The sequence below is a fragment of the Salminus brasiliensis genome, chromosome 13 (assembly GCF_030463535.1).
Source record: "Salminus brasiliensis chromosome 13, fSalBra1.hap2, whole genome shotgun sequence".
NCBI classification, from domain to species: Eukaryota; Metazoa; Chordata; class Actinopteri; order Characiformes; family Bryconidae; genus Salminus; species Salminus brasiliensis.
Window position 1 is genome coordinate 33,511,428 of NC_132890.1, and position 26,278 is coordinate 33,537,705.

The window sequence follows — 26,278 nt, forward strand, 5'->3', positions numbered from 1 at the left end:
TAACAGTGTCTGGATGGTTTGTTGTAGAGAGAAGTCACCGGCTGTCCACGTCACAGGCTACGGTTCACGCTTAGGGCAACCCTTTTAACGGTCCCATTCATTACTAATAGGACAGCGGATAACGGGACGTTTGGAGCTCTCTCCTGCAGTGCAGCCCTGCTGAGTTCAGAGGTTTCTAATAAGCAGCTCAAAGGACAAGCCATTAATACCATCAGTGTGGCACTTCCGAAGAGATTTGAAGAGATTCTGAAGAGATTTGCCGGTTGAAGCTGATGAGAATAACTGCAAAACTGAAAAACAGAGTTTATTACTGTGATATGTGTCTCAGAATTAGGGGGGCACTATGCCCTTTTTTGCTAGACATACCCTCTTTTTGGGGTGTAAAGAATGCGTCCGGCCAGGATTTCTAAAGTGTGTGACATGTCCAGGATTTTCTGCCTGCCTTCTCATTGCCACTATTGGTCCACATGTACCTACATCTACATCAACCATTGGTCAAACTGCTTAAGTCCCACCTTCAAACCGCCACAGTTGGTCCACATGTACATGCATCTGCATTAACCATTGGTCAAACTGCTTAAGTCCCACCTTCTTATCATCACTACTGGTCTACATGTATCTACAGCTACATTAACCATTGGTCAAACTGCTTAAGTCCCACCTTCAAACCGCCACTATTGGTCCACATGTACATGCATCTACATCAACCATTGGTCAAACTACTTAAGTCCCACCTTCTCACCACCACTATTGGTCCACATGTACATGCATCTACATCAACCATTGGTCAAACTGCTTAAGTCCCACCTTCTCACCACCACTATTGGTCCACATGTACATGCATCTACATCAACCATTGGTCAAACTACTTAAGTCCCACCTTCTCACCACCACTATTGGTCCACATGTACATGCATCTACATCAACCATTGGTCAAACTGCTTAAGTCCCACCTTCTCACCACCACTATTGGTCCACATGTACATGCATCTACATCAACCATTGGTCAAGCTGCTCAAGTCCCACCTTCTCATTGCCACTATTGGTCCACATGTACATGCATCTACATCAACCATTGGTCAAACTGCTTAAGTCCCACCTTCTCACCACCACTATTGGTCCACATGTACATGCATCTACATCAACCATTGGTCAAACTACTTAAGTCCCACCTTCTCACCACCACTATTGGTCCACATGTACATGCATCTACATCAACCATTGGTCAAACTGCTTAAGTCCCACCTTCTCACCACCACTATTGGTCCACATGTACATGCATCTACATCAACCATTGGTCAAGCTGCTCAAGTCCCACCTTCTCATTGCCACTATTGGTCCACAGGTATCTACATCTACATCAACCATTGGTCAAACTGTTTTAGTTTAAACACAATAAAAAAAAAATAAATAAAAAAGTAAAAGTCAATTTATTTTATTTAGACATAAGTTCATATAAAAGGAGATGAACTAGCACTATAGGATTAGAAGCTATTAATTTGTTGATAAATTAGTACATTTATATGTATGAATGTAGCTGCATGATTTTACAGATATTTAACTCCCTTCTTCCCTCACACACACACACACTTACTTAGGCCTACTTAAAGTCGCACAGTGACAACATCCTAACCATGACAGATGCCTGTGTGTTCCCATTGTCCTCTTTTTTGAAAACCAAAATATGCTCACCCTACCTAAATTAACCACAAACCAAGACTAAAACTGCAGAGAAGTGAGACGAAACAACTCTGATCCAGAGTCGACAAAACAAACAAGCCTTGTTGCCGTGCTCTGGTGTTAGCTGAACCTTCAAAGGACCACCAAAACATCCTCTCCGGCAGCCATTTCCAGCTAACACCCGCCGTTGACCTTCCTGTTCATACAGCGTCCCTCACACTTCTCTCAGCAATTTCCTCCAGTTACACCACAGAACAGTCGTGGCTTTCTTCAGCCCCGGGGCGACGCAGTTAGTGCGAACTGTAAGAATAATGCCAAACACATGTTAGCCGAGCTTCTGACCTGGATGCCGGAATAGAACATACATCAGTCCGCCATAACATTAACACCTCAATGTTCCTACACTCACTGTCCATTATATCAACTCCACTCACCATACAGGAGCACTGCGTAGTTCTATAACTCCAGACTGTATCCATCAGTTTCTCTGCATACTTTGTTAGTTAGCCTTCTTTCACCCTGTTTGTTCTTCACTGGTCAGGACCCAACATGACTGACCACCACAGAGCAGACTGTAGTATTTTTGGGTGGTGGGTCTTTCTCAGCACTGTAGTGACACTGACTGACATGGTGGTGGCGAGTGTGTTAGTAGTAGTGTGTGTTAAGCTGGTGGTACGAGTGGATCGGGCACAGCAGTGCTGCTGGAGTGTTTAAACATCTCAGTGTCTCTGACTGAGAATAGTCCATCCACCAACCAGAAATGTCCTGTGGGCAGCAACCTATGAGAGTCCTCAGGGCCCTCCAGACAGTCCAGATATTTGTTCTAACCCAACTCACAAAACATTGGAATGTAGCAAAAATGGGTTCCTGGGGGCAATCTTAGGGTTCCTGGGGGCAAGCACATCATGCTATGCCAGTTCGACTCTTAGAGCAGGACTACCTCACCTCACTAAGATCACCAAGTTCACTAAGATGCTACCACTATGACCTGGATCCCAGATCATGCTGCCTGCCATCAGCAGCCAGAGCCTGAGAGAGCACAATTGCCTGAGTACCTGGCTGATGCATCAGAGCACATTCGTTACCGGTGACATTGCATCTGTGGCAGTTCGAAAAAAGGCAGTGGCTGGTTGTGCATGTTTCGGAGGAGGCATGTGTCAGTCATCACCCTCCCGGCATGAAGGAGCATTACATGTGATAGGTGGAGAGTACTAATTTACTAAGTTGGTAAAACTGGGTAAGTTTCTCCGGTTTAATGTGTCAACCAGGTGCTGTAAATGTAAAAGCTGGTAGAATTTAAGAGTTGGGTTTCATTAGCATTAATTAATTCATGAATTTAATGTAAGAGTTTTCACTGGTTGTTCTACTTTAACCACAATAAACATTATATCAGCTCAAGTATCAAGTACTTCTTTCAGTGCTGACAAAAAGAAATGCTTTTTCATTGTGCAAGCTCCACATTTATAACAAACCTGTCAAATTTGTCAGTAACAACCAGTGTGAGGTTTATCCTGAGGCCTGCCCTAACTGTTTTCACATGCTGAAATCTTCTGAAAATAGATCCAGACTCGAAGGCCCTGATCCTAGTTTGAGAATCCTGCAGTGCTGCAGTCGTTTCACAGCTGGCTTGGCAGAGTCTTGTGCAGCACACATTAGAATTCATCTTAGGCTCACTTAAGCCTTTTGATATACAACAGCACTTAACAGTTTTGCACTTTAAAAATAGCCAGTGTGCCAAACGCGATCTCCTTCCAAGCGTTTGAACCCAAATCGCACACCTTCCTTCTGAATATTTCTGAAGCCGTCCAACTGTAAATGCTCCTTAATGGTTTACCAGTCCGTGTTTTACTGGGGTGTCAGATTTAGGCCCCAAACCCATTACACATTTTCTGTTTCTTAACATCTGCATTAAGTTACTGTACCAGTCAGGAGCTCTTACTATTGAATACGCTATATACACACACTAGAAAAGGCCTTACAGGCTTTTCCGCTCTATGTATAGGGTTATATGGTCTAAGACTATGGTGATTTGCGTGCAAAAGCATCCAATAGCTGGCAGCATTTCATGACGATGACAAGGTTTTGTAAATGTGCTTTCTGATTGGCTCGCTTTCTCAACTGGAAGCTAAAAGATAGCAAAGAGGAAAAAAAAGAAGAAGCAAGAAGATAAACTGCAGTAGCATAGCATTCCCTTTTCTGGAATACATGCATTATTATCTACTTTTTGACCTTTTGGCCCCTCATCACAAAGGCAAACCTTAAATTAACTGAATTCCCACCAGATGTTGCAGGTCTTTTTTGCTTATCCATTTAAAGCCGAAGTACCACAATGCCTTAAAATCTTCTCAACATATCGCCATTTGTGGACGTATTTCCTCTTGAATGTGGGAAAATCACTCTCAGCATGAGAAGAGAGTGGCTATCTAATCTTGAGATCAAGCAGAGCTGAAAACCAAAGCAAGCTGACGTCACACATGATGGCCCTTAAAGGCCTGTAGACACCAGTTCTACTCAGTGAACTACTTTAAGATCCATGGGACACACTAGAGCAGCCCTACATGAGCCTAAGGCCACCAGGCCTGATGCCAAGCATTGTGTAGAGCAGGGGTGGGTAATGGGGGCCAGGGGCCAGCACTGTTGCTGATTTTCCTGCTTTTAAAACCTACAAAACCTGGCAGGTGTTGAATCAGGTGTGCAGGAACAGTGCAGGAATCCAGCCCTCCGCAACTGAAATTGCCCACCCTTGGTCTATTGGATACTAAGCCCCCCAGCATCGGGTCTCGGAGGAAATCGTTTTCTTGACTGATGCAGCTCCATCACATTCCTTTGGGATGAATTGGAGTGACATGAGTTTCAGACCTGCATGCATGGTGGTAGGGTTTGTTTTGGATCAGACCCACAGTCCTTTCAGTACCTCTTCAGTCCTAAGGGTGGGTTCAAACATGGATATCCACTGGCAGGCCTGCTGTGGCTACATCAATGCAATGAGCATTGGGGAGCACACTGGCCGGTGTGCTGTAAACTGCTGTGTAACTGTAACACATCCACGACTCAGATTGCTCTCAGGTCAGAAGGGAGAAACATGAAGCCCTCCCAGAACTTTTAGGAGGCCCAAGCTGGAACTGCATCCAGTCCAGCACTCTGCAAAGTGCAATTCTGGTCCTGGAGGGCTGGAATCATGCACGGTTTTGTGCTTTTCCTGCTCAACCACTACCTGATTCAACTCACCTGTTAAGGAATGCCAAGGAATCCGGCCCCTGTAGCCCACTCCTGGTGTAGAGGGTAATCCAGACCTCCACACCGTTCTGAAAAGAGTCCTTGGTTAAGACTCCGGATGCTAAATTAGCTTCTCTCTGTAACAGCTGAGTAAGAAAGTCTGCTAAATTACTTACATTCATAAACAATGATAGAAAAAAGAACAATAGCAGGACAAAAAGAAAAGGCTGAAAGTTAAAGCATCCAGACATACAAGGAAGTCAAATAGAGTCCTTCAACTAAACCTTTTGAAATCTCATGAAAGAACAGCAGAATCGTAGCTGTACTCAATCAAACAAATAAAAAGCTTTTAGTTAAATGGATATGTTAAGCAGTTGAGAGACTGTACATGCATTAAAAGTCATCATCAGGCTCAAACATGCCAGAAAACACCTCTACAACCAATTACATCAAAGGACAACGTCTCTACTGTGGCCGACTTACTGGCATCTTCATGTTTAATCAGTTAAGGCTAGTATGGGCCTGTTTACACCTGGCTTTACCATGCGATTTGTATCTGGATCTACTTTGACAGGATTCTGTTTACACTGTTATTAAAATACGTTCCCAGTGTGATCAGATAAGATCTGATTTTACCTTCTAATTAACTAACTAACTTCTAAACTCAATTTTCTGATCCGAACTGTCCTGCTCTGGAAGACTGTGAACGGCATGAACAGCACACAAATTACATGGCCACAAGTCTTTATGGGCTATATTCATCCCACAGTTTGGCCTTCCTGCTTTGTAATTTGGGTGTTTGTGTATGTGAGGACGTCCACAGATCTCTGGATAAGAGATGAATGTAGACTATTCGGTGCCTTTAATATATGCTTTTTAGGAAAATGAACAAATGTTTATTCAATATTTTTAAAGCAATGGCATGGTAAAAACACAGGCCCATTTATAAGTGGTGTCCTATAGGACAATAGATGGTCCTTACATTCCCACAACAGCTCTATCAGAAAATGCAATGGCCTATTTAAACTGCAAGGGAATAAACTCTGTAAAACTGCTCTAAACTTCATCTAGCGGGAAATAATTAGAAGCACAGGTGACACACAAACGAGAGAGAGCACAAGTGAGAGAGAAGCCGATATCCACAGTAATTATCACTCTTATTAAAGATTTTTCCGTGAACCAGACGGAATCCGATCACAGAAAGGGCTTCCCGTTTACACTTGTATTAAATGTAGACGAGATCCTAAGTGTGGTTTGAGTAATCTGTCCGTAACTTGATCACAATACATATGTGGGAGTGTTTACAACTGGCTTTTCACGCGGAAAAGTGAAATCTCAACGTTACCCGATCACCAAGAACCCTGTTAATGGCATGTGGAAACAAGCCCTATAAATAGACTACCCTAGCCACTGTTTTTTACCTAATGCTAATGCTACATCTGGGAGGCCCTAAAGGACACCACTTATAAATGGGCCTGTGTTTTTACCATGCTATTGTTTTCAAAAATATTGAATAAACATTTGTTCATTTTCATATAGGCATATATTAAAGGCACCGAATAGTCTACATTCATCTCTTATCCAGAGATCTGTGGACGTCCTCACATACACAAACACCCAAATTGCAAAGCAGGAAGGCCAAACTGTGGGATGAATATAGCCCATAAAGACTTGTGGCCATGTAATTTGTGTGCTGATACTGTTTTACATAGCTGGCAAAACCACTGACAAATCACATGTGCATTTTCCCATTACCCTGCGGTCCATGGCTGACCACACTTACAACGTCTCCACAGACCAGTGTATTTGAGTAGCAGAGGTGGATACAGTAGCCTAATACTCAAGTGAAAGCTTTGGTGCTTCAATTAAACGAAGACTGAAGAAAGAAAAAGTTAAAGGAGTCTAACAAAAACAACTTCAGTAAGAATAAGAGAGCTGATAATAGTTTCAGAGTTTTGTGTAGATCTAGAACTGGGCTTCTATTCTCATGTTATTTTGAGAGTTGTGTTGTTCCTTTTTTATCCTTTTAAGGAATTTCATTTTTTGGGTCTTTCAGTGAATTTTCTTCATGCTCTTCAAAAAGGGGTTTCTCATTTTGAGTATTGGTTCCTTGAATGAATTTATAAACAACGATAGAAAGAAAGAACAACAGCAGGACAAAAAGAAAAAGCTGAAAGTAAAAGCATCCAGACATACAAGGAAGTCAAATTGAGGCCTTCAACTAAACCTCTTGCACCGAGTTGATGGGTTCATTCCTCTAACTCATGAAAGAACAGCAGAATCGTAGCTCTACTCAATCTCCACCAAATAAAAAGCTTTTAGTTAGATGGACGTTAAGCAGTTGAGAGACTATACATGCATTAAAAACCAATTACATACTCAAAAACCAATTACAGTAAAGTAACTAGAACTGGACTTATATTCTCGTGTTATTTTGGGAGTTGTATTGGTCCTTTTCTGTGGTTCTTCCAATGAATTCTTTTCACTGTTTGGGTCTTTCAGTGAATTTTCATCATGCTCTTCAAAAAGGGATTTCTCATTTTGAGTATTGGTTCCTTGGTTGTTCCTCATGTTCTTAAGGAATGTTCCTGTCAGTAATGTTTCCACATGGTTGTTGGGAGTTTCTCTATTTCAGGCTTGGTTGTTCCTCATGTTCTTAGGGTTTGTTTTTCTTTTTGAGTCTTGGTTCCTTTCAGTGATTCTTCCTCATGCACTTAGTGAGTTTCTCCTCCTGTTCCTGGCGAGTCTTGATTCCTTTCAGTGACTCTTTGTCCTGCCTTTAGAGAGTTTTTTCTTTTGGGTCTTGGTTATTTGGGTCTTGTTACTCCTGTTCATAGGGTTTTTTGCTTTGTCTTGGTTTCTTTCAATGGTTTGTCTTCATGCACTTTGGTAAATTTCTTCTTTTGAGTGTTGGATTGTTCCTGAGTCTTGTCTTCTTTGTCACGTTCTTCAAAAAGGAGTTTCTCATGTTGAGTATTGGTTCATTGGTTGTTCCTCATGTTCTTAGGGATTGTTTTATTATCTTGATTCCTTTCAGTGATTCTTTCTCATGGCTTTAGAGAGTTTTTCATTTTAGTGCTTGTTCCTGCTGCTCCCTGTAGGGATTTTTTTCTTTGTCTTGGTTACTTTTGTCTTCTACTTTCCCTCATTCTCTTAGGGAGTTTCTCATTTAGAGTCTTGGTTCCTTACAGTGATTCTTCATCATGTTCTTCAAAAAGGGGGTTCTCATTTTGAGTATTGTTTCCTTGGTTGTTCCTCATGTTCTTAGGGATTTTTGTTTTCTTGGTTCCTATCAGTGATTCTTCCACATGCACTTTAGTGAGCTTCTCCTTTGAGTCGTAAATTGTTTCTCATGTTCCTGGCGAGTCTTGATTCCTTTCATGTTCCTGGCGATTCCTTGATTCTTTTCTGACTCTTTGTCTTGCCTTTAGAGAGTTTTTCCTTTTAAGTCTTGGTTATTTTAGTGCTTGTTTCTCCCTCCTGCTCTTAGGGTTTTTTTCTTTGTCTTGGTTACTTTCAGTGATTTTTCCACTTGGTTTCTGAGAGTTCTCTCTCGTAAGTCTTGGCTTCTTTCAGTGATTCATTATGGAGTTTTTCTCTTTGTACCTTATAGTGACTCTTTATTGTGCTCATGTTTTTTTATTCTTGGCTCTGTTTTTCCTTCTTGGTGCTCTTTGGTAGTTTTCCCTGTCACTATTGACCTCAGCGACACTCACTGGTGGTCTTTTCTGGACATCTGCTTTAGGACAACTTCTATTGGAAAATAAAAATATCATAAAACAAACTTAATTTAGCTGTTTTGAAAAGCCTCGGAGAGAAATAACAGTGATATCAGATGAAGCCAATAATATAGGTATGATACGTCAGAATCTGGTCCAGTCCAAAACCTGACACATTCAAAACGACTGCCCTCTCCACTTTGTCTCCTAGTTGCTGCGAAAAAGCAGACCCCACAGGGAGTGATACACAATCCCCTCTCTGACTATGACCACTACAGCCATTGATCAGAGAGCCAGAGGCCCCAGTGACCCCTCACACACAAAGTGTAACCATGTGGCACAACATGTCTCCAGTTACAGCAGCAACAGCAGTGACTAGTGTTAGAGTTCTCCATTCCAGTCTTATTTTGACTTGGTCCTTCCTGCTCATGGTCTCTGGGTCTTGACTTGAACTCCACTAATTAATGGTCTAATCAAGCCTCGACCTTCACTCGGACACTGTGTGTTCAGGTCTGTATTTGGACTTGGGTTGGTCCTGCGTTTAATGACCTCCGTTTACTTACAGCTGATACTGATGGGTTACGGCCACTGTCACATCATTCAGCGAGACGTGAAACTCATACAAAAAGAAGAATTTATTATTGATTAATTGAACTTATGCTTAGGCAGAAATGCAAAAAAAACATGTTAACAAAGCAATGAACAGATTTAATGTAACACATTTAAAACATTGATAAACAAAAGATCTCTGAACTGCGCAAATGAACACGCAACATCTTTGTGCTCTTTTTTTTTCCACCTGGTTAAAATCATGTGATAATTCTTGAAATAAATACAGAAGGTCTAGCTTTAAAAGAAAAAGTTAAATCTACAAATCTATAAATTACTTATTAATAAACATTTCTAAAAATTACAGCTACTTGATTTTGCTCACGGTTTCTTTTCTATGTACAAAACGTGAGATATGTTTACCACGTGAGATGTTGGTTTATATGCTGGCTGTATTGGCAAAAACAAATAATAAATCAGAATTGCAATATTGGAACAATTACATATTTCTATTCCATTTTATAGAATCCAAAAAAGTGTTTTTAGATAAGAGGTTTACATATGGCATCATAACATGCAGGTATTTTTGGATTTTGGAAGTATTGTGGAAGAGCCATAATAACTCCTGATTCTTATCTTCATTATGAAATTTCACATTATTTTATTTTAGGTTAATTTTAGAGTTTAGCATACATAGCCAATAACTGTAGGTCCAACGTGTTTATGTAGAAATCATCTCTGGTGTAAAATCCTGAATCCTAAAAAATCCAAAGGTTTCAACCACTTTTCTTGGAGAAAATAATTTTCATATAAATCACAGTCTGATATCTTCACAATATATATATATTCCAAAGGTTGTTACTCATGGTTTTACATATATATATATATATATATATATATATATATATATATATATATATATATATCTCACCATGAGTAACAACCTTTGGAAAGAGATTCTAGACATACAGTATTTTGACCCAAGATCAATGATGACCAATACAGGTTCATACCACAGATACTCACGTAATGTACAGCTTCATCTAGCATATGACCAGATTGCTGGTCAGGAGTCCATTAAGGTCATTCAGAACTGTAACAAATAATGTTCAAATAAATATTGTTTTGGCAAGGTAGCTGCCTGTCAGATCCCATCATATACACTATATGGACAAAAGTATTGGGACACCTGCTCATTCATTGTTTATTCTGAATTAAAGGTGTTAAAATGAGCTGATCCTGCTTTTGTTGGAGTAACTGTCTCTACTGTCCAGGGAAGAAGGCTTTCTACTAGACTTTGGAGGAGCATTGCTGTGAGGATTTGACTGATTGCATTCAGTGACAAGAGTGTCAGTGAAGTTAGGATGTTGGATGATCACCTCCCGACCTCATCATCCCCAACTCATCCCAAAAGTACTGGATGGAGCTCCACCAACCATAATTCCAGAGAACACAGTTCTTCCACTACTCCACAGCTCAATGCTGGGGGGGTTTATATCCCTCTAGCCCAGGCCTGGCATTAGGAATAGTGTGTATCCCACCCACCACTCAAACTGGTCTCCATGTTCAGTAATACTGGTTGGTGTGGCGCAATGGACAACACCACTACCTGCCAGTGAGCTACCACACCACATGGGAGACTGGGTTTACATTCTTGGTCTGGGTGACTATGCAGTGCTACTCCAATCAGAGTCCTTGGGCAGGACCTCTAACTCTACACTGGCCCACCTCTCTAATATAAGTAAGGAGAGTGTCAGCTATGTGGCATGAATGTAAATGTTTATCTGCTCCAGAGAGTCCTATTCTTTTGGTAATCACAGGGACTAGGCAAGCTGTGTGTGTGTGTGTGCATTTGCACATCTGTGTCAGCAATGGGCTGAATGCATTAAATTGAAACAGTGTCCACAAACATTTGGACATATAGTGTACATATCATTCATCACATCCCAAACAAAGTCTTTAGAGGGAAAACCAGCAGAAAGGCCAGAAGGCCCAGGGGAAATGACCAGAACAGAGCAAAGGCAGGAGGACGGGTTTGATGGTTACACTATTGACAGAAGTTCCAGAAGTCGAAGATCACATGAGCAACCCTCTGGGACAGTGAATCACCTTGATGCAGGTGAAGGTCCAGCTGTGCAAGCAGGTTAAAGTGGAAGCTGACTGAAAATAAATAAGACGGCAGAGTGTGACCCTGCCTGATTACAACGTGACGTAAATCTGGGGGTTGTGAGTAGTCCACTGGTCTAGGGATGGACGATGCATTGGTTTATTACAGAAATGTAAAATGATGATTTGAGACCCGGGAGACCGGGGGCTGTTGTAATACTCCCAAATGCTCCAGTTAGCAGTGACTTCCAGTGATGTCATTCACTCTGCACATGCTCAGTAGTGCCCTCTGCCTGTAATCAAAAGAAGAGGAGATTAACTACCATCAGTTTCAAGATTCAAGAAGTAAAGTAAACAGTGTTTATGCAAATTAAACCAACATTTTTAATGATTATCAGTTAGCATGGTTGACATGTGGCAGTGCTGAAATGTTGGAGCAGTGGTAGTGTATTAAAATGTATATGAACAATAAAAACCTGTTGCCACCGACCCCAGTTTCCCCTGTTTAACACATTATTGTACACTGCAGTATGTATAAAAAGCAATACCTCATAAATCATTAAACAGGAGACTAGCAGGCTACATTTAGCATTCAAGCCTCAAGCCAGGCAAAGTTCATATGCTGGCCATCTTGGTCAAAATATTAAATAAATCACAATTGCAATATTGAAACAATGAAATATTTCTATTGCATTTGATAGAATTCAGTTTTTTTAGTTCAGAGTTTTACACATGGCATCAAAACATGCAGGATTTTTTATTATTGGAAGTTCTCCCAGTTGTGGAAGAGCATCAATAACAAAATTTCACACTCCCAACATCATTTTTGTGGGTTTACTATACATAGCCAATAACTGAAGGTGCATTTTAGGGGTGGAATATGTTTATGGAGATTTCTTCTCCAGTTTAAAATCCCCAATGCGCTGAAGTGGGGCTTTCAAAGGGGAAAAAAAGGGGAAAACTGGCAAACCTTAGTGAGAGGTGGTGGGTGGATTACATCAGCTTCTTGAATTACCGCTCCCAAGTGGCTCACCCACCGAAGGCACGGGTCCCAGCTTGGGGGTCCATTTTCGTGCTCTTCAGAGTGCACGACTGGCCGCATTTTTATTGGGATGGAAGCACATCAAGTGTTCATCAAGAGCTGTTCCAGCCAGCTGAGAGTCTGCTTAGTCTTGTGGCACAGCAGAAGCACAGCGTGTTCCCGCCGCATGTGTAACCCTGCTGGGCTCATGGTTTCAGATGATATGATGACATGAGAAAGCTCACTGGAAAGGAAAGACTTGTGTGAAGTGTAAAACATGTGCAAGATAATGTAAATAGAGAAATAGATATAAGGATATACAAGCATTAAAAATTAATCATTAAACAGACAGAATACCAGTAGTGCCACACGGAGTGTCCCTGGGCCTGTCCCAATTATAATTGACAAAAAACAAGCATTTTTAACATATTAAAAATAATAAAAAAGAAAAACATCTCAGTAATTGCTTATTATTTCCATAGAGACATGGACTGCTTTATCCACCCTACCTTCATTTTCTGTTATGTGAGTGAGTGAGCTGTTCGGTTAGAAGTGAAAGGCACTCCTGGGGACCCCATGCTTCGCATGGTTTCAATCATCCCTTGCCTCAACACACCTGATCCAACTCACCAGGTGAATATAGAGCCTTTCCTGAACTGGATCAGGTGTATTAGGGTAGGGGATGTATGCAGGGGAAGTGGATCCCCGGTACTAATGCCCAGTACACACATGTCCGGATATTTAAAAAAAAATAGAGGTTTTGTCTGATACGTTCGTAGTCCCTATCTAGTGAACTACATAAGTCATAAAACTACAGCGTCTACAAGCAGATAGCACCAGATTTCCACACATTAATAAATGTAAATACTGTTCTAATAAAGATCTATAATTAAAAACTCTACTCAGATTTAGATCTGTAATTTCCTGACTTGTATAGTGCACTACATAGGGAGCAGTGTGTCATTTGGGATTAAGCCTGTGTGTTCTCTTCTTCCTTCTTCGTGTTGTTTTGATGGATGTCTCTCTCTTTATGAGGTACTGTCGCCCCATACAGGGCAAGCATGCTCATGCAAGTGTTTTCGGCTCTGTGTGGAGGGAAATATTTACTAAAACTGAGGGTGGGATATCTCCATTTTTGAAAATATCCGGAGAGGTGAGGAGGGGCCTAAAGGTGTGAGATTTGGTGCAGGAACTCAAGAACCACTTTTCCAGGCTAAGAAGATATATGGACAAAAGTATTGGAACACCTGCTTTTTCATGGCTTCTTCTGAAATAAAGGTTATTATTACTACTACTACTGTCTACTAGATTTTGGAGCATTGCTGTTTGGATTGGATTGCATTCAGCGACAAGAATATTAGTGAGGATGTCGGATGATCACCACTGCTGTACTTTTTATTGCTGATTTCATTGACGTTCTGTTTTGATTCAGCAAATTCGTGCTACACATTTTTTTTTTTGCTATCAGTATTAGTATTGCTCTCAGTTTGGCCAGTTCTCAGTCAGGGACAGTCATTTCTGGCAGTAAGATACCGAAGAAGGCCTTCTACCTTCTTTCTGATTATTATTGCTTCTTAGCAGTTTTAGGGGCAAGACCTAGACGAGTCCTTGGAAGTCACCGTCACAGTTATCACCGGCAATTATAACAGCAGGTTGAAATACATTTAAACAGGACAGCAAAACAGTAACTCAGCTTCTAAGGGTTCATCCAAACCCTTTACTCCATGCTTCTATATTAAGAATCCAGTCGAGCTCAGACCAGAATCAATCAAAGATCAATATTCTTCACAAGAGCAGGAGTTCTGAGGTGGGGGCTGGCGGTCTAGCCCAGTTTTAGTATCAGTTTCGGCTTGTTCCAGTTAGCTTGTTCCAGTCATTCTGGTGAACATTTGGCCACCAAGTCCAAATCCTGGAGAGTCATCCCAGTAAACGTTAAAATCATATACATGACCAGCGCTTGATCTGCATTTAAATGTGGTTGAACCTCAAGGTCACCTCAAAGACTGTCGATCTTTGGTGGAAAAGGAATTGAACAGACACCCAAAATAAAGTACATTCTGTTGGGAGATCAGGTTCAGCCCAGATTTCCTCAGCATTTTCTCCACATCCTCATTTCTGATGACCTGTTGAGTTTTTGGACTTGGGTTATAATTGGCTGTACTTTCTGGTGAGGAAACAGCAGCATCCGCAGCAGCCCAATGCCTCAGTCTGGTACTGTTACCATCGCTTTTGGTTGTAGGCCACTAAAGCTCTGGGTCTGAGTGGTGGAAATGAATGGGACTTTTGACAAGTGATGCCATCATGCCCTGTGGTAAGCAAGACAATCCCAAACCTAATACCTGCTGTACTGTCCCTCGAGTGCCACTGGATCCTCTGCATTACGAGGTCATTAATGAGTCAACATACAAATATTGCTACAGCCAAGCTGACAGGGCTGAGTGCTGTACTCAACAACATTTCCCAAACAAACCTACAAGCTTAGCTAAGGGTCTTTGGCAGTAGGAGAGCACAGGTTGAGTAGCTGGTGTTGTTGAGTAGGTTGGTGTCTTAAGTTAACAGTGGATATAGCGACTCGTTAATGACATTCAGAAGAAATTCAGAGGGATAAATCCTTAGTAATTTAGGTCATACCCAAATCCTGCTTAGATCTGGAGCAGTACTGATTAGCAGTAGTCCTATTATTAGTGTAATAAGGGACTAACTAAACTACAGTCTAATAACACTATTGGTGATCAGTGCATCTTGGTGGTCGCCCATAGATGTTCTCATTTGACCGCCAACGAATTTCTGACTTTTTTTTAACAAATATTGAACATCCATGGATGTTCTTCGTTCACTGGGTTGGATTTCGTCCTTCATCACAATTAGATGAACCGTGCAGTGCGGTATTGGAAGTGAAGAATGATGGGTTAGGAAACCCTGCAGTTTCGCATGAAGAGCTGGCAGCCGAAGCCAAAAGACATCAATCACGATAAACTGACGTTTCTGCCTGTTGGAACGGGACATCCCGTGTTCCCGTTTCTTTTTGGAAGCACTTGCTCATTAGATGAATTCTCTTTGGAGTTGTACGTGGGCAGAGCATCCACTGAACGCAAGCTCCTGTCAGCCTAGTAGCCCTGGTGGAGCTAGCTCACAGGTACGTAGTGGCCTCGCGGTTCTCGCGCTCCTTGGCCTGGGCTACGGCCACGTTGATGCACTGCAGCCACTCCTCGGCGTGCTTCTCGTCCCGCGCCTTCAGAACGTACGTCTTGCTGTCCGTAAAGATCTCGAAGGCTCGGGGCAGGCCGCGGTCTCTCCGTTTTTTCGCCACCGCCTTTACACTCTGAACCTTGCTCAGCTCGATGGTGCTGTCGTCCAGCTCGTCCTTCTGTGGGGAGGAATTATGGATATTGTAAATATTCTGGTTCACCTGGAGAAGCAACCTTAGACACCATAGAAACCACCTAGGATCCCATAACAACTGTCTTACGACCACCTGGAGGAACCACTAAGGAAAACCATAAGACACCAAGCAACACCTCAAGAATGACCTAGCAATCATTTATCAACACCATAGCAACCAAAAAAGATACTACAGCAACCAGTAAAAACACCATAGCAACCACTTAGCAACATTATAGCAACAACCTGGAACACCATAGCAATCACCTGAAACACCATAGATACCCTCTGGGATATCATAAACAATCATTTGGGATATCATAGCAATCACTTAGCAACACCACAATAACAACCTAACAACCGTAGCAACACCATAGCAACCACATGGGATTCTGTAGCAACCACTAAGCAACCATTTTGCAACACCACAGCAACCACCTGGGATACAACAGGAACCACTTAGCAATACCATGGCAAAAACCTAGCAGCCACTAAGCAACCACATGAGATGCCATAGCTATTACTAAGCAATCTCTTTGCAACACCACAGCAATCACCTTGAATACAACAGCAACCACTTCGCAACACCATAGCAAAAACCTAGCAACCACTTAGCAACACCATACCTACAACCTAGCAACACCATAGCAACAACCTAGCAACCACTTAGCAATACCATAGCAACCACCAGAGATACTACATCAACCACTAAAAAACACCATAGCAACCACTTGCAACACAATATCACCCATCTAGCAACCACTTAGCAACATTATAGTAACAATCTGGGACACCATAGCAATCACTTAGAAACACCACAGTAACAACCTAACAACCACCTAAGAACTGTAGCAACACCATAGCAACCACATGGGATTCTGTAGCAACCACTAAGCAACCACTTTGCAACACCACAGCGACCACCTGGGATACAGAAGCAACACCACAGCAAAAACCTTGCAACCATATAGCAACACCATACCGACAACCTAGCAACGACTTAGCAACAATCTAGCAACCACTTAGCAACATCATACGACAACTTAGCAACCACTTAGCAACAACCTAGCAACCACTTAGCAACACTATAGCAACCATGTGGGATGCTATAGGAACAAAGCAACACTACAACACTTTGCAACCACTTGGCAACACCATAGAAACAATCTATAAACCACTTAGCAACACCATTGCAACCATATAGGACTAAGGCCAGAGGATTATGGTTGAGCTGTTTGTCAAATATAAAGAATCCACAAGGCTTCTCCTACTGCTTCACCTACCACGTTATTAATACAGGAAGGGGATGGAACAGCAGAAAGGGACGCTAACTGTGGGTCTTCAGAGAGTTCGTTCATGTAAAGACTTCATTTAGACCATTTTTATGAACCTATTAATAACAAACGTTTCATATAATACAAAGACAGAGGAGCGGCTTATGAGCTCTGAGTACACCTCCCCACCCGAGGGGTCCCATCTACTGTATGTGCAGTGTAGGAAACACTGATGCTGCAGGGTCCATAAACCACGTCTCTGAGTAGCAGCCTGCATCCATTCCCCTCTCTCTCACCTCTCTGGCAGAATCCGCGGGGGAGTCTGTTCTGTGTTATCTCCTTAACTTCAGCACTCATGAACACACACTTTGCTACCCAAAGAACATTGGATGATGACTAGTAGAAGGCATGGGGGCACGGGGAGAGCTGGGAGGGGCGGAGTATTGCAGCAATCCCAGCTTCGGGTTAAAGTACAACCGACAATGCAACGCCAGATCCGAAGCTTTTAGGAAGACTCTTGAAGACACATGGGGATAGAGTCTGGGGAGGGTCTCAGGGAGGCTTATGGGGTTTGGGGTCTCGTTTGGTGTCCTCCTCTGATAATTACTGTTGTTGCTGTCTCTCTTTTCCTGCCGGCATCTCACTTTCTCATTCTTTCCCTTCTCTGCTTGGCTCGCCTGCGGGCTCTGGGGACAGTGAAGCACAGGATGTCGTCTGAATCGATTTAGGAAAAGCGCTCAGACGAGACAAAGGAAATTCAGGGAACGGCTGTCGGACGAGCGCTGTGGCATCCATTCACAAAGCCGGTAGAGGACAGAGGACCATCCAGATAAAACGCCTGGCAGAGTCGCAAGCATTCTACCAACACAATAAAAACCAAACATGTGCGTAACGAGGGAAATCTGTCCGCGATTCAAGCTGGCACGGCAACAGAGAGCAACGGCAGCGAACAGCACAGAGAAGCCCCACATTGCGCTCCTTCAAAGCATAGCAGAGTAGGAACTATTTGGAGGGTTTGGGGGTCTCTCCCCTGCGAACACGGCTCATGCCAACATGACTATGCAATTAAAAAGCATAAAGTCTGTTTGTATGTTGAACAGCGCTCATAAGACCATGGTGAATTTTCCTTCCACAAACGGATTCCCAAGATACTCCTCCTCCAACGTGACACTAAAACAATGGTGGTTCTGTTGGTACATGGTTAAATTAAATCAAATGAAATCACGGTAACAATGATTCATGTATCCAAAATAAGAATGAACACATGTGAAGCTGGTTAAAAGAACAATAGATCTTATTTCCTTGTGGCTTGTGCTCAATGGATTTGCCTGTTCTTTTTTATTTTGTATCAAACGGGCCGGACTTTTCCTTTATTTGGATTTCTTCTCAATGATGACAAACTGACCTCCAGTCTCCTTCTTGTTGTTTCCACTTTGTGGTTTTGATTGTGGAATCTTGTTATTTATTACACAAGCACCCACTTTTAGCTCAGAGCCACAGTGAACTCACACTGGCTTTGGCACAGAAGCCGTAGCCATGTGTGTTACATTGACACACTCTGTTAAATCGTGATTGGACTAGACATCAGCTAGAACTGACTGACTGACTTACTGAGCGACTGACTGACTGGACGACTGACTAACTGACTGGGCAACTGACTGACTGAGTGACTGACTGACTGACTGAGCAACTGACGGACTTTGTTGAAACACACATTTCCTCGTACTACATTTTACCTCAAAGTACTACCTATAAAGTGTCTGTGCTGCCGAGAGGTGGTCTTAGATCTTAGGTAAGCTGAGGTGGGTCTCCTTGTTTATAATATCATTGTTAAGGGACGTGGTGTGAAGACATACTGTGACATTTTCAGGTATTAAAGTTCGTAGCACTAGCATGTCAGCTCAACATCGCTACCACAGCATTAGCAACACTGCTACCGTGGTGTCAGCAGTGTTAACTCTGGCCCTGTGCTAGCATCGTTCCTGCAGTGACCACCGCCCTTGCCCCGGATCACTACTGTCGCTATCATGGCATTGGCATCACTACCACAGAGTTACCATTGCTATTGTGTCCTTAGCATCGCTACTGCTGCCGTGCCAGGTGTGCCCACCATCGCTGCCACTGTGTTTGCAATGTTACCATGGCATTACTCACAAGGTCATGGACCCTTTATCTCGACAAACTAGTAAATATGTGGTCTACATCTTCAGGTTCTGAGGGCAAGGCTTGAGTCTTCTCCCAGGCAACATCATACATGGCATTTTATTTGATTGAGATATTTTGGTCCTAAACTCCCCATTGTTGAAATGCCATTGACCATTCTATGGTCCGGCAAAGGTAGGCTTGCCAGTTTTTTCTTGTTTGGAGGTCATCTTTCCATTGTCTAGCTACTCTAGGGGGTTGATTCCATCTTTACTCACAAAAAAAGGCATGAGTCATGTTGTTATATCACGCCTTGGCTCTGGGTGTACCCCAAGGCCCCATACTGGGCCCTGCATTATTACATTCAGCTTGAGTGAATCCCCCGAAGGCGAGTTGTTATGAAATTTCCACTGGCTATTTGATCACGATCCAATTATTAGGAGCAAAGTGGGAATATAAAACAACTAGGGGACAGTTACTGGTGTACAGGAAACAAGACCCCATTGAACATGGATTAGCTCATAGCTTTGATCTGTTGAGGATGAGATATGAACACCTACTGATTTCCCCTTCCGGAAGAGGAGTTGGTTGCCAGCCAGGGTGAAGTAGCGGGTTTTCCAGCGCTTGATGAACTTCCAGCGCACCTGTTTTTCCTTCAGTTTGCCCTCAATGAGTGGCTGGCCATCCAGGTTCACGACTGAAAAGACAAGGACAAAAGGAAATTACTAGGAATTAGGAAATTATTAGAAAGTGACAAACATAAATTACTGCAGTTTAGCACGTCCTGCCCAATTCACCACTACCTGCCCAAATACAATTTGGGGTATTATAAGGGTTTTGAACTAGACTAAAGCTAGACTAGGTTACCTTTACTCAAAGGTAATGCCAGATACACACAGTAAATATATAGAATTCAGTGTTTTTATTAGCCAATTAATAATTAATAAATTAATTCCACTTGTAAAGTACATCATTATTACTTAAATAGCTTAACCTCTTAAACTCCTCCTGGCTTTTTTCCCCACTGTAGGAAAAACTCAGTCACTGGACTGATTTACTCCAGAGAACTCCAGTGCAGCCCAAAGCCCAATAGTGCCCAATAAACACCTCTAGCCGAAACTGGTACTGGTACTGGGCATGGTGAACCTAAGCCTCATGCTCCAGAACGCCCCTTGGAGATTACACCAGATATGTGAGTGCATCCAAACACCTGCATCACAGGCTGAAGTCACTCCTGAAAAGCAGTGTCCACAAACCTTTGGACATCTTGAGACTCGAAATGACATTGCTTAACATTACAGTGTATATCTAAATATGGCTAAGCGATCAGACAGAGGAAATATTAGATAAACAAGATACTGATTCCTGTCTGTGTTTGCAGGGTCTGTTCAAACTGAACAGCTCCACCAGTCGCCACCTCACTGGCCAGTTCCAGTAAAAGAGAAGGCAGGGTTGTAGCTATTCCAGGATAACACAAAGCACCCCATTGTCTGAAGTTATTGTTCCTGCAGTCTTTTAATTTTTCTGATCTGTCTTTGATATCGCCGCCTAAGCTTAGTGACAGATCTCCGCTGGTTCCCAATCACTGTTAACCTCTATTAGCAGAAGCCCCCTAGCAGGTTCTTGACCAGAACACTGGGGCATTGTTCTGTCTTTTGCCACCCTGAAACAAGATTGCAGTTTTGGCCTCTTGTTTATGTAGAAGAGTTCCTGGAAAAGGAGGAAAGGTCTAAACTGATGTCATTTGATAGTCTTGGCCAGACTGCTACCACTGAGTGGGACTGTTTGTGGATGGGATCAGCACCTTGTTGTACAATAACACCAGCAGTGCCGAGACAGAGTACTGCTAGGGATCCATTCACAGATTCTGGCTCTGTTCTGGCTCTGCCCCCTCCCCACAGTAGCTGTTGTGTATGCATGTCACTGGTATTCAAAATAAAATGGACCAGCATGTGGAATTGGAGCTTTCCGTGTACTACTAAGAGGACTCATGGATGTCAAAACCATCTAAGCATTACGTCTGTTACTTCTATTGTCAGGAAATCATGAGTTTAATCCCTGGTGATGTCAAAACCATCCATGGCTGGAAGTCCAAAAGAAGTCCAAAAGAACCAAACTGGCCTTATTTTCAAAGGGTGGGGAAGAAGACCCACCCTCTCTGCCTGCACAATGCAAGCCGATCAACAGGCACAATACCATGCTGTCCAAAGATGCAGTGGTGCAGTGGGCTTCGAGTGGTCCGGTGGACTATGTTCTGAGGATTGCTGGTTCGATTCCTGAGTCATGCTGCCATCAGCCATCAGCAGCCGGAGCCTGAGAGAGCACAACTGGCCGGGTTCTCTTAGGGGCACATTCATCAACCAATCAAAACCTCTCCCAGTTCTTTCAATATGTAAGTGCCAATTTACCCACCTGTTTGTAGCCCCCCTCCCCAGTACTAGCCAAGCTCCCAGCACTAGGAGCGAAAGTGAGTAGTTACCTCCGATACGTGCAAAGTCAACCATCACCTCTATCCGAATTGTTGCCGCTGCGGCATTGCTGGGCAGCCTGGGAGGAAAGCACATCCTATCCCCCCCGGACACATCTTATCCCCTCTGACATCATCTTACAGAAGGACCATTTAGGGCCCAATACGTTAGCCAGCCGTTGTAGCTAGCATGTAACTCGATTGCCAGCCAATGTAGCTAGCATGCTACTCGTTATCCACCCCTCGACTGTATTAGCTATCATGCTGCTAGTTAGCCAGTAGAGCTAATCCACCTTCGATTGTACTAACTAGCATGCCCCCCCCCCCCCCCCCCCGTATATGCCAGTGTAACAACAATATTATATCATTGAACGTGCTAATAAAATTTTAATCTGGCATATAAGTAGGACAGCCATGTGAAGATGGTCAGTTAATTACGTGCACGATTTTAACCAATGGAACAGTCGGGGGGGATAGGATGTGTCACGACACCGGGTACTGAGGGGAGAGAGCGCCATCTACCCATCTGGAGAGAGCACAGCCAATTGTGCCGCTGATGGGACTGAAACTCGCGACCCCCCGGGCCTCATATGTATCTTTTTTTACAGTCAGAATCGTACTGATCATAAATGAGACACCGTGTGAACTGAGCAGAAGTGGAGGAATTAGTAATGGTGTAAAAAATCCCACAAATGACTCATCCAAAGCTGGCGGAGGTGAATATTGACCTAGGCCATGGGTACGCCATAAGAAACACTGTAAATCTCTGCTGCCTCCATGAATCTTCCCTCTTTGTCTCCCTCAATTCCCTTTGTTCTTCCTCCCTTTCTGCATGAGAAGACAATGTGTGTGTGTGTGTTTGTGTGTGTGGAAATGATGCACACACTGTAAACCTTGTGAAGGAAACCAGCGGAGAGCCAACAGAGGCATCTCGTCTTTGTTGAGGACTTTCTAAACACCTCAGTGTTGCACGTGATGTGCTATCAAACAGCTGTCAGGCTGATGGAGGTTATGTGCATGAAGAGGGCTAACCCAGCTCTGGCCAGGTCCAAGTAAACAGCATCACACCAGGACTGCACTGGAGGTTTCACCATTGTCATCTAAATATATGTGACTATATGGACACAAGTATTGGGACACTTCTGAAATCTAGGGTATTAAAATAGAGATTATCCTGCTTTTCTTGAAGTCTCTCTACTGCAGTAAATTTGCTAGTTTATTAATTCATTAAAACACAAATTTAGTACGATTCACGTTAAGGACCCCCAAACACATCCCGGCAAAGAGATCGGAAAAGAAAAACACACCAGTGTACAGGACTGTATATCTCACAAGATACTTTCGGCCTCTCCCTGTTTTTGCTGCTATTTTAAATCTTGAAGGTGAGGGAATTGTTAGTCTTCTGGGGCTTGAGGTCAGTGTATGTTAACATGATTGATGAAGAACCTTCTAGAGCTCCTTGGCATCGTCCAGAGTTCTGCTTCATTATTGACACATACTTACAAAAGGGAGAAGCCCTGACATTCAGATATGGCTCCAGCAACTCCTGCTGAGAGTAAACTCAGTTCGGCTTCATGTTTAATAGGCAAGAGCTGCATATTTCCTGCTAGGATTTTAACCACATGTCAGAAACAGCATCTCACAGTTACATGAGCTAGACAGGGCAGTAGAAGTGTTTTTCCTCAGCTGAATATAGGGTTGTGTGATATCCACTTTTTCGTACCGTCTCAAAATGATAATATATATATTATAATAACCCTGGTATACGGGAATTGCAGATGTTCTATGCGTTTTCATTAGGCCAAAAAAAGAGCTCACAGGGTCACAGACTAAGTGAGCACTGTGCTCAATTTGAAATCAATCATTCAATAAATGTTAAACCGTCAGTCCGACAACAACTGCAAATGCCTACTAATCTCTACTGAATCAGGAAAGAGAAGCTGGTTAGCAGGAGCAGTCTGCTCACCACTGAACAAACTCAGGTCCGATTGAAAGCCCACTTAGAAACGTTCAGACGAGAAGAAGAAGAAGTGAGTGGTGTTTACATTTACATTTACATTTAAGGCATTTAGCAGACGATCTTCTCCAGAGCGACTTACAAAAGTGCTTTGCTATTTACTCAAGAAAAACCTCAGCTAGTTTGAATAGACTTATAATTCAGAGATCCTCTAATCTTAGACTCTACTAAACACAAGTCAATTAGGTGACCACTTAGCTATTCGCCCAAGTACTCTCAGAAGAGGAGGGTCTTCAGTCTGGGTTTGAAGACAGTGAGAGTTGGACTCTGCTGTTCGGACACCCAGGGGAAGCTCGTTCCACCACTTCGGTGCAGGACAGTAAAAAGTCTGGACGCTCGTCTTCCGTGGATTTTGAGGGATGGCGGGTCGAGCCGAGCCGTAATTGAAGCTGGAAGGGCTCTTGGTGCAGATCAGCTTTTGACCATCGCCATCAAGTACGGAGGAGCTGGCTGGTCCACTCTTGGCTTTGTAGACCAGAGTCAGGGTTCTGAATCTGATGAGGGAAGCAGCTACAAGAAGCTACAGTGAAGAGAGAATGCAGCAGTGGAGTGACATGGCTGTTGAAAGGACCACAGTCAGTAACACATATACTAATTGTGAGCGTCCAGACCTGTGATTGGCCAACAGGGGGTTTTAGTTTTAGGGGGGTGACAAGACAACCATACTTACCATTTGGTGAGCAGGGAAGGTGACCAGCCTTGCTTAAGGGCCCAACAGTGGCAGCTTGCTGATCCAGGGTATCAAACCCACAACCCTAATATTAATAGCCTGGTGCTCTAATCGCTGAGCCACCGCTGCCACTGGGTGAGTGGTTTTCATTTTGTCTTCCAGGTTCAATGTTTTCTGTTAGCTTTGTAAAAAGAACTCGATGTAGAAAACCACACTTTACTCCTGCAGTAAACATAACGCTGGCAGAAAGCTTGCCTTGGATGTCCATTTGCTGATAACTCTGGTTTTCTGAGCCTCCTGTGTTGAGGCTGGTGTGAAGTTGATAGACCCCCATTGTTTCAAGATAACAACAAAGTCACCATTTGTCTGCTCCTATTCCCCAGACAGTTCCACATGTTATAGCATGTAGTAACACTAAAACAAATGAAATGCAAATAATAATCTACACATACACTGACAAAGTTCCCCCACATTTGTACTCCAGGCCTTCTTTTTAACTTCTCAAATTTGTGCGCTAAAGTTGGAATCTTGTTTGCTGTTCAGATCCTTGAGGAACATTGGAGGTTCTTCAAGTTGGGTTGCGAAACCTCAAATTTGTGGAGGTTCTTCAAAACTGTGGAGGAACCTCTTAAGGTTCTTTGATGAACTTTCCAGAAAAGTTTTTTTAGAGGAAAAAGGTTCCTGGAAGGTCCCTCAATGGGGTTCCTACACAGTTTCCAACTGAAAAACCTCCAAAAGTTCCTCAAGGATTTTAAAAATTCAACAGTGTAATTTCTTAGGGGTTTTGGAATATGTCAGCATGAAATGCCAGGAGCATATTTTTTTAAAACATGTGCAATGAGTTACTCGCAAGGAAAAAAAATGCAAAATTTGATAACACTGTAATGGCAAACAGTTCTAACATACTGTCACTGCGGACCAGCGGAGCAGTTTCCTACGTACTGAGACTGAGCACCTAAAATGAACTTGGCAAGAAGACGCAGTTACTCCCACAGAGATCTCATTACATTTGTTCTATATCTCTCTCTTTCATCAATTTCTTGGGCAGCATTCCTTGCAAACCACCGGATATGGAACGCTACTCCTCAATTCCCCCCTAAACCACGGAGACAGAGGTAAAACATGGGCAGCCCGCAGCTCATAGGCTAGTCTAGATAGAAATCTGGACCAGATGAAGTATACGTTGAGGAACGGTCCCTTTCAGTTAGGTTTTCTGTCATTAACGGTGAATCCCATTGTTCTCTACAAACACACTGCCAGCCATCTGAGATGGAACTAATTCATACCGGGTGTTTCAATTCTGGTCAAGGAAAAGTTCGGCAGCAAATCAAAGGTAGACGATTTTCCAGCGTGCCCCACTTCTAATCGATCAGCCAAGGCACGTTTGAGGCCTGAAATTGGCTCCATTAGTTTTGCACTGGAGCTACGAGACAATGGAATCAAGTAATAAAACCTCTTAATCAATTAGAATTGAGTAATGCCTAAATCACCATTCAGTAATCTCAAACAGACTGGATTATGTGGTTTTTGACACTGTAGGAGTGTTATACTGTTTTCTATAAACATGGACAGCGCTACACTGCATTGCCAAAAACAGAAGGAGCAGATAATCTGAAGACTGGATTTTTGCTTGAATTTTTCAAACAATTGGAAAAAGCTGATCTTTCACTAAGCCACTCCTTTAAGAATTGAAAAACAGGATGGTGATATAGCTATAGTTACCGTCATTTGCAATGGTTTGGGCACCCAAGTTTAAAGTACATGCTCCTGCACATAATAACCATATTTTTCTATACAATAGGCTTCACTTTTTTCAACATGTCACATCCCATAAACAGAAATCATGCTCTTAAATCTACGAAAATACAGACATATTTAATTGTTTTTAAGTTTTCTGCAGATGGCTTGTTTCAGTATTGGGTATTATGCTTAGCGATTGAATTTATAAAAACATTTGTTTTTGAATGTATATTAGAGTCTGGCCAAGTCTACTGACCTTTAGTACCTAAAAAATGATATATATATAAATATTATAA

At 42.7% G+C, this 26,278-nt stretch overlaps 1 protein-coding gene across 2 annotated transcripts in view; it reads right to left on the bottom strand.

The window, feature by feature from the left end:
* Nucleotides 1–10,103: 10,103 nt before the first annotated feature.
* The window catches only part of veph1 (ventricular zone expressed PH domain-containing 1), a 140,946-nt gene continuing 124,771 nt past the window's right edge, over nt 10,104–26,278 (bottom strand). Inside the window, exons 13-15 of one of the 2 annotated variants that reach the window (XR_011980813.1) lie at nt 19,649–19,785; nt 12,241–15,658; nt 10,104–11,563 (exon numbers count right to left, since the gene is read on the bottom strand). Coding sequence is in view for 1 of the 2 variants with exons in the window: in XM_072695722.1 (XP_072551823.1) it covers nt 15,422–15,658; nt 19,649–19,785 (374 nt within the window). In the remaining variant the exon portion in view is untranslated. Of the gene's footprint in view, nt 11,564–12,155; nt 15,659–19,648; nt 19,786–26,278 lie in introns of those variants that run through there. The other variant, XM_072695722.1, reaches the window with a different exon arrangement.